This window comes from Microtus ochrogaster, unplaced genomic scaffold (assembly GCF_000317375.1).
Source record: "Microtus ochrogaster isolate Prairie Vole_2 unplaced genomic scaffold, MicOch1.0 UNK1, whole genome shotgun sequence".
NCBI classification, from domain to species: domain Eukaryota; kingdom Metazoa; phylum Chordata; class Mammalia; order Rodentia; family Cricetidae; genus Microtus; species Microtus ochrogaster.
The window spans coordinates 30731122-30739566 of NW_004949099.1; the positions used below are offsets into that span (position 1 = coordinate 30731122).

At 51.5% G+C, this 8445-nt stretch overlaps 1 protein-coding gene across 1 annotated transcript in view; it reads right to left on the reverse strand.

The window, feature by feature from the left end:
* Positions 1–2026: 2026 nt before the first annotated feature.
* Positions 2027–8445, reverse strand: part of Tmem72 (transmembrane protein 72) — a 17795-nt gene continuing 11376 nt past the window's right edge. The window contains exons 3-5 of the mRNA XM_005365072.2: positions 5754–5825; positions 3880–4019; positions 2027–2546 (exon numbers count right to left, since the gene is read on the reverse strand). Of these exons, the coding sequence (XP_005365129.1) occupies positions 2065–2546; positions 3880–4019; positions 5754–5825 (694 nt within the window). The 3' untranslated portion in view covers positions 2027–2064. The remainder of the gene's footprint in view (positions 2547–3879; positions 4020–5753; positions 5826–8445) is intronic.

Genomic DNA, 8445 nt, shown 5'->3' on the forward strand with positions numbered 1-8445 from the left:
TCTCTCTCTCTCTCTCTCACACACACACACACACACACACACACATACACACACACACACACACATTTCCTGTGTGTGAATGAAGTGTGACCAGTTGACTTCCAGCTCCTGCTGCTTGCCAGACCTCTGTTATCACGAACTCTAGCTCTCTGGAACCATAGGCCACATCCACTGTTTCTTCCTTAAGTTGCTTTTGGCCATGGTATTCTATTGCAGCAACAGAACATAACTAAGACGGAGGCACAGAAAGACCCGGCTCCTCCGGGTTATAGGGTTTGTTGCCTCTAGCCTCTGCCTTGTGTCAGCTGGATGATCTGTTCCTGGGACTCTAGCCCTGAAATCCAGAGTTGAGGTGGTCTCTTGGCTCTGCTGGCCTTGCCTCAGACTAACTCAGGGTGTCATGGTGTTTCCTGGTTCTTCCCTCACCATGAGGTCTCTGTAGTAAACGGACACGCCCACCCATACCTGTAGTCTGTGTATTTTATTCTGCCCTGACTGCACTAACTTCCCTCACTGGTGAAAGCCGAAACAGCTTTAATGCCCCTGCAGTCAGAGTCCTCCATTAGGCTTCTAGGTTTTGACTTGAGCGATGGGTTGAGTAGATCTCGCCTGCCTGCTCCAGCCCTCCTAGCTTGCTTTCTGCCTTCACAGTCCGAGCAGACACATCCTCTATTGCGAGCAGCCTCTGCCTGTCTGGAACCTCGGCCGGGCTAGGCACCAGGCTGACACCACCTCATTTCCACACACCCCCTCCCCAAAAGAATACCTCATAAGTGGTGAAAATTATGCAATGAACATGTTGCTTATCTAGATTCTAACGTGTGTGCTTCGAGGCCCACTCCTCAGAGAGCCCTGATGTGAGCCCCTTCCCCAGACACAAACAGTAGGGCTCTTCCTTCCTGTTGCTTGTGCACTGTGGTCAGCTATGAGGGATAACATGTCTCTTCCTCCTGGCAATAGTTCTGCAGACCAAACATGCTATTTAGAACTAAGAGATGTGCTGCAAATCTTTTTGCTGAGAAGTATCTAACTCGAAGTCACAGTCACCTCTGTAGCCCCTGGATGGAGCGCATGCCTGCTCGCTCTTCTCCGCCCCCCCACGTGCCCTTCTTCCCTCTTCTCCCTTCCTCCCTATTTTGAACAAACATTTGTTAATCATTCACTCCTCCTACTCCCAGATACCTGAGCATGGCAGAATACTTCCCCGTACTCAGCAACTCTCTGAGAGCAGCGCCCCTGAGTCCTGGCCTCCAGTGAACTCTCGATGCTACGTCCTGTTTATTCCTGTTGCAGCCTCTCAGACTCTTTGTAGGCTACACCATCTACTTGGAATCTGAACACTGCCCATAGAGTGGGGGTGGGGTGGGGTGAGAGGAAGCCCTTAGCTATCCTTCTGGAATGAGAGATGCTCTTCTTGCCAGTTTTCCCGGCAGTCAGCACAGAGTGGCATTGTTTCCCTGGGTGATTCTGAAATGCCTGATGCCCAGCCCAGGCCCAGAGTATATGCAGAGAATGCAGCCCATTGCCAGGCTATTCTCACTTGAGATCTGTAGTGTCCTTTCCAATATCTATCCTGAGCAATCTCGCCCCGGATTCATAGCCGCTTCATCCAATACCTTCTGCTGAGGTGCTTAAGCTGCTGATGTACCCTTGGGCCTTCAGCACTAGTAGGCTGCATCACATGCAAAATGCAACATAGGGTCCCTTGCTGAAGGCTGAACCCTTTGCTGGGTGCAAGGGAAACCGAGTTGGTATCTTTTGTTCCTTTGGAACTTAACAAGTTGGGTCTTCAGCCTTGTGGAAAATGGAACCATGATCTATTTTCCCTCTCCTGGTCAAGAAGGAGGAGACTGTGTTGATTTCATATGGTAAAGCCCCATTTGTGCCACCCTGGAGGTCTCCACAGATCTGGCGTGGTATGCTGTCTCATAGTTCCGAAACCCCAGTCATCACTGAGAAGTGTAGAACAGCTGACCAGCAGATACCCTGAGTTCTCTACAGGGACCACGGCTGTTAGGAGTCCTCTGGCAGGTCCATGCATCTGTAGACCTCTAGCTGAGAAGCTCAGAACAGGTCAGTGGCTGTAACAGGGGGCAGAAAGTGTGGGGTCTGGGAGGGAGGGATGATGGGGGTCGTGTCAGAGGCGGTTTCCTCCGGCCCACTGTCACTGTCGTCACCCAGGCCTTCAGTGAGGGACGGGATGATTCTGACCACACTGTCTTCAAAGTGAACCTGCTTCTTCTTGGCCAAGGAGTCAGTTGGCTCCAGTGCCATTTCCATTAGGGTAGCTTGGGGTTGCAGGACATGGGACTTCTTGGTGCCCTTCAGGATGCTCTTCATGTGGATAAAGAAGGAGCCAGGCCCCTGCTTGAGAGCCCCATGGAAAGTGTAAGTTTGCTCGGTGTCCCCAGAGCCTGTGGTGCTCACGGTGCTGCTGGAGGGGTCTGTGTACTGCTCTGTGGGGGCCAGTGGGTCTGGAGAAGCTCTTCTTTTCTTCCGTTTGCTCAGCAGGAAGTAGGCCAGGCCAGTGATGATAAGCATGGAGCCTGGAAGAGATCTGAGAGGTCAAGATACTGTACAGACATGTCACGGAGGAAAACTAGAGGCCAGGGAAGTCTTTCTCTCCACAGTGCCACTGCGGTACCGTGTTGTACAGTCATGATCAGTACCCCAGTAGGTCCAGCCTTCTCACACCCACATCAGACTCAGGCTGGCATGATGACATGGCAGAGTTAAAAGGTTAAAATCGGTCCAGTGGTTTGGGGCCAGGGTACCAAAGAGGGCTCTGTCTGCCTCGTGAGGGATCCCTCTGATCTCTGTGCCCCAAGTTCCTTTCATATGGAGAGGTGGTCCTGATACTCACTGCCTGAATAACATCACTGCTCTCAGCTTCCCACTCAGGAATCAATGGGACAAGGCATGCAAAGACTTTCCTAGATACAGATGCTGGTGTGGATACTGACTCTGTTGGTTTTCTTCTCACTGCTAGGGATGTGGAGATTCCCCACTTCCCACCCAGCAATCTTGGAGAGATGTGAATCTCTCATCTTCACTAGCACAGAGGATACTGGCCATGGCTCACCCGTGCTACCCTGAGCACTCTCTGCAGTGGCCTCCTGCAAGGAGCATAGCAGCCCACCTATGGGGATCTAGGAACCTGACTGCCAGTGCCCACCAGTCGCCGGAACTCCTAGAACTCCTAAGTCTGCCTCTTCAGGGAGCAGGGCTTGGGGCTCTCTCAATGTCAGGGTGAATCCTCCAACAACTTTCTTCAGGGGCCATGGCACACATGCTTAAGAGGAAGACAGTTCAGTCTCCTCTGGTTTAGTCTAGGGAGTTTTTCAATATTTCAGATGGGCTGTGGGAGGGGAACAGTACTCCTATAAATAAGGAGGAATGAAGAGGAAGGTTGTAGAAAAGAAGGCAAGAGACAAGTGCAGAGGCGAGGACGCCAGGTCTGGGGTTAGAAACTGAGTCACCATGCAAGGCACTAGGAGGAGGAACAGGAGATAAGGCTGACATGCTGTTTGGGGGTCCTACAAAGAGTGCCAAGTTTGGAGTTTAGAGCTGAATGGGTCAGTACTGGGGAGATGTGGGTGGGACTGGGCCAAGGAGTAATCATCCATTCTTCTAAAGTGGTCAGTGAGAAGACAGCCCAGGGTCCCATCAAGTATCCAACCTCAGATGGCTGTGGATAGGAGGGCTGAACCCCAGGATGTCCCTGCTGCTTGGTCAGCACAGTGGACATCTGACAGCCGTTCTCACATCCTGGGTCAGAGAGGACAGAGGGGCTGGTGGGGGCTCTGGGAGACAGGACCCGATCCTCCTGCTTAGATCACCTCTGTCACCAGTTACTTCCATTACCCTTGGTGCTCCTACCTGGAATGGTCACATGCCAGACCAGAACAGGGTGGAGGAAGCAGGCCACAGACAGCAGCGTGTAGGCTAAGAACTTCTGGAAGCAGCCCAGCCAATGGGCCTTCTCCCTTGCTCTGTGTGCCAGAGACCCCGGCTGACACCTGGGGGAGGGGATCAGGGTTAGCAGGTTAGTAGAAATTATTCTAGGAAAGTCCCAGGCTCCACAGAAGGCTGTGGGAGCCTGGGGTGGGGGTGAGGGGGCACAGGTGCAGGATGAACCCTGCAGTATCCAGCCCCACAGAAGGCTGTGGGAGTCTGGGGTGGAGGTGAGGGGGCATGGGTGCAGGCTGAACCCTGCAGTTTCCAGCTCCACAGAAGGCTGTGAAAACCTGGGACTGAACCCTGCAGTGTCCAGCCCCACAGAAGGCTGTGGAAGTCTGGGGGTGGAGTGGAGGCTGAGCTTTGCAGTGTCCAGCCCCACAGAAGGCTGTGGAAGTCTGGGGGTGGAGTGGAGGCTGAGCTTTGCAGTGTCCAGCCCCACAGAAGGCTGTAGAAGCCTGGGCCTGGGGAGGGGTTGAGGAGTGGTTTGCTGAGTCCTGCAGTATCCAGCCCTACAGAAGGCTAAGGGAGCCTAGGGCCGAGCCCTGCAGTATCTACAAATTCTATGTGGCCCCTGCCTGAGTATCTGAGGGGTTAGAGCCACAGAAGCCCAGAGTCCTCACTGTGGATTCTGTGGTTAGAGAGCTTGAGTCATTCCAGGGGGTCCATAGGGTTTCTAGAAGGCTTCCCTGGCCCTTGTTTTTAGCTGCGGTTTTGATCAAGAGGAAAGTAAAGTTGATGGAAGTCTTCAGTGGAGAGTAATGGTGTACAGTACAAGAACCACGCTCCCGGAACCACTGTGGGGACGGAACACTACACAGAGAACTGGTAGACTGGGGGACAGCAGCGCCATGCTTGCTGAACCTAGCCAGGCCCGGGACAGTTGGCCTGGAAAAGCTTCATTTTTTTTCCCCGACACCCAGCAACCACCCAGGGTGAAAGCAGAGCCCTGTAGACTGAGCAGATGTTTCAGGGGTCTTGTTCTCAGGTTTCTAAGACAACGCCTGTCTTCTCACGTGAAGGGTCTACTGCCACTAGGACCATGCCTAGAACAGCTCTTTGGTGCCCTCTGGTGTCTGTCTATGGGTGTATGTGTTCGTGTGTTCATATACATACAAACAGGCACGTTCTTGTGTAGTAGGAGATGATGCAGAGAGGATTCTGGGACTATAACATGCCTGCAATGTCAAGAATCCTTTGAGGCAGAAATCAGAAGGGGGGCACTATCACCCAAGGGCTAAGCCTGGGAAGCAGCCAGTGGCTCCCCACCGCCCCCTAAGGTCCTATGTCTGGCTAGCTCTCTCTGAGATCTGGCTTTCACTGACTGTTTGGAGACGGACTATGTGGGCTCTGCTACCCACAGTCCAGGCTCTGAGCCCTTATCACACTGATGCCAGTGCCACACACTGAGCACCGGCTGGACAGCAGTAGGGTCTTTGTGGTTTGAGTGACCGAAAAGCCAGTTCTTACGCACTGCCCTATTCCCCAGAAGCTGGGCCTCCTGCGGGACCCTCCACCTGTAGTGGACACCATGGAAACAGGCCCAGAAATGGAATGTTCTGGAGTAGGGAAAGCTGACTTGGTCAGGGAGTCTGGTGAGAGGCAGACCCTGACTGGATCCATCCAGCTGAACACAGCAGAAAGCCGGTGACTGTGGGGCTTGCTGCTTCTGGAAGGATAGCCAGTCCACAGTGGCCTCAGGAGCAGGGCTACCTCAGCTGTGACTCGGTAGGTGAGGTCTCTATCTGGGGCGGGGGCAGGAAGGGTTGCAAAGGTCACTTCTGGAGGGTACTTACTTAAAGCAGATGGCCAACAGTTGAGCCACAAAGTAGGTCCCTTCACACACAGAGATGGTGACGCCTGTAAACCTGTGGATTAAAAAAACAAGATGAGAAGGAAGATAAGTGGATTTCTCAAGGTTGTCTGTTGCAGTTCCTCTGATCCCAGACATCTCCACTGACACAGTGACCATGACCTCACCCCCATATATTCATCTTTACCAAACATCCCTAGTGCTACCTGGATGGCATGCGGGTCTGTCCTGGAGTGACTGAAGCTAGGAAGCAGGGGGAGGAAGAAGCAGAGGCCCGCAGGTAAGGTGTCTTGTGTTCAGTATTTTGAGTGGACATTGGAAGGCGTATCTGCCTGGTGGCCTAGCCTTGAAGTTGAGCACTGTTCTACAGTCATCTAGGAAGAGGGAAGTCAACTGAAAAGATGCCTCCAGATGCACACACCGGGATGTTGTATCTTTTTCTGTTTCAGAGTAGTAGACAACAACAAGCCCTTTGAAACAGCTTTCTGATCTTCCTCAAGCCCTTTCAGCCCTTTTTACTGTGCTTGTTGGACGGTTGGGTGCCTCTTGGGCTCCATCAGATTGGCCTGTAGGCAAGTCTGTGGGCATTTTCTAGATTAGTGATTGACATGGGAGGGCCCAGCCGACTGTGGGTGGTGTCACTCCCAGGGCAGGTGATCCTGGTTGTATAAGAAAGCAAACTGAGAGAGCCATGGAGAACAAGCCCGCAAGCAGCACTCCTCCATGGCCTCTGCTTCAGTTCCTGCCTCAACTTTCCTTCATGATGGATTTCAGCGTGAAGTATAAGCTAGATAAACCTTTTCCTCCGCAAGCTGTTTTTGTTATGGCTTTTATCACAGCATGAGAAAGCAAACTAGGGTAGTCCTGATGAAGAGCCCTCTTTTCTGTCTTTTTTTCCCCAACTGCCCATCCACCAAGAGCAACTGGGAGTCTTCCTTAAATACCTTTAGGTTGACTTCCACTCTCTCTGGCCTCATGCAGCTTCAAGGGCTCTGCCCTTAGCCTTCCTGACTCACTGGTCTGTTCCTCCTCTTCCTCCACCATCACCAGGCTGCCAAGGCTTCTGGGACACACTGATCTGAAGATGTTTGCCCTGCTGCAGACATTCTAAAACCAGAATCTCCTAGGGCATATGTGAAATCACAGGTTTCTGCCTAGCTTCTTAATTTTATGTATCAGTATTCTTGTGGATAGAATTTTAATTTTTATTTGAAAGAGTACTCCAAGCCCATAGAATTGAAATGGCATATCATTTAAACTTCTTTGTAAGTAATACCTACATTGTCCTGAGTATACAGAAAGTACTGCGGTGGGGTTGCATAAGCTAACCCTTCTCGGAAGCCCCCTCCTCCCTCTGACGTCTGTTTCATGAACTCTTATTATCACATATTAGTGGCCAGAGTCACTAGTTTATGAACTTCTAAAGGGTTTCTCTGTATGACTACCAGGCGAGACCTGGGCCCACCCCAGGCAGGACTTACAGGAGAGTGTTCTGTGAATACCCACCACAGTGAAAGCTAGCGAGAGTAGAAGTGACAGGGAGCTCAGGACCTCTGTCTCCTTAGGGTCACATGTCCTGCTTCTGTTACTGATCAGCTGTGTGAATGTAGGTAGAAACTCAGTTTCTCACCTGTAAACCGGGGGTAACTATAAGGCTTCATCAATAAAACAGTTACGAATTAAATGAGTGAATATCTACAAGCCCTTTGGAGTTTTGCTTGGACTGCAGCTTGCTGTTTTTCCTCTCTCTCTCTGATTATGGTAATTGATCTCTGCTTTCTCCTGCTCTCCAAATGCTTCCAGTGTCTCCACAATTCCTACCCCTTAGTTTTGAAATGATAGGACTGATATAATGATCGAAATGTGCCAATCACAATCCTCGAAGCACTATAGAAACCAGAAGTTATATTATTGTCAGTTATGGGGATGATGAAGCTGAAGGCAAGGCCCTTGACCAGGGCTACACAGCTCATTGGTGGCAGGTGCAAGACGGGAAACCCCCAAACGTTGGAGATCTTGTGACTAAGAGTACTCCAAGGCATGCAAGTTGTAGTAACTCTCAACAGAGCTGTTTCCTGCATCCTGGGGCAGAGGAAAATCAAGGCATGGTGTGTAAGGCGAGGGACTGGAGGGTGTGTGGCAGTATAGACACTGGTGCTGATCTCTGGTGTCAGAGAACAAAGCATGAACAGAGGAGAAACTAAGACTGTGAGAGGCAGGGACACTTGAGGCTGGAGTGGACCCAAGAAAGGCCACCTGGGCATTGAGTCCTCTCAAAACAGGACAGATCACTAAGTAAGTGGTGGCACTGAGGGCAGAAGGTATCTGCATTGCTTGACTCAAATGAGTTAGCAGTATTTGGAGAGAAGGCCAGCTCAGTTTTGCGGCAAGGACCTGGGGAGACAGTACCCCAAGGCTGATGAGATGTGGGATGCGTACTTGGATGTTCCATGGGTACACATGGCTTAAGGCCAGACAGTAGAGAGGGCCGGAAATCCCCAGGTATAACGAAGCATCAAGAGTTAAGTTTGAAGTATAAACACGAGCTCCAAAGGTGGAGCGCAGCTGAGAGATGGCAGATGTGAGATTCCAGGGCCAGTAGAGCGCCTACACTGAGGTAGGAGGTATAGCGGGTATAATGCTGCCCGGGTCACAGATCAGTCACACTGAGGTAG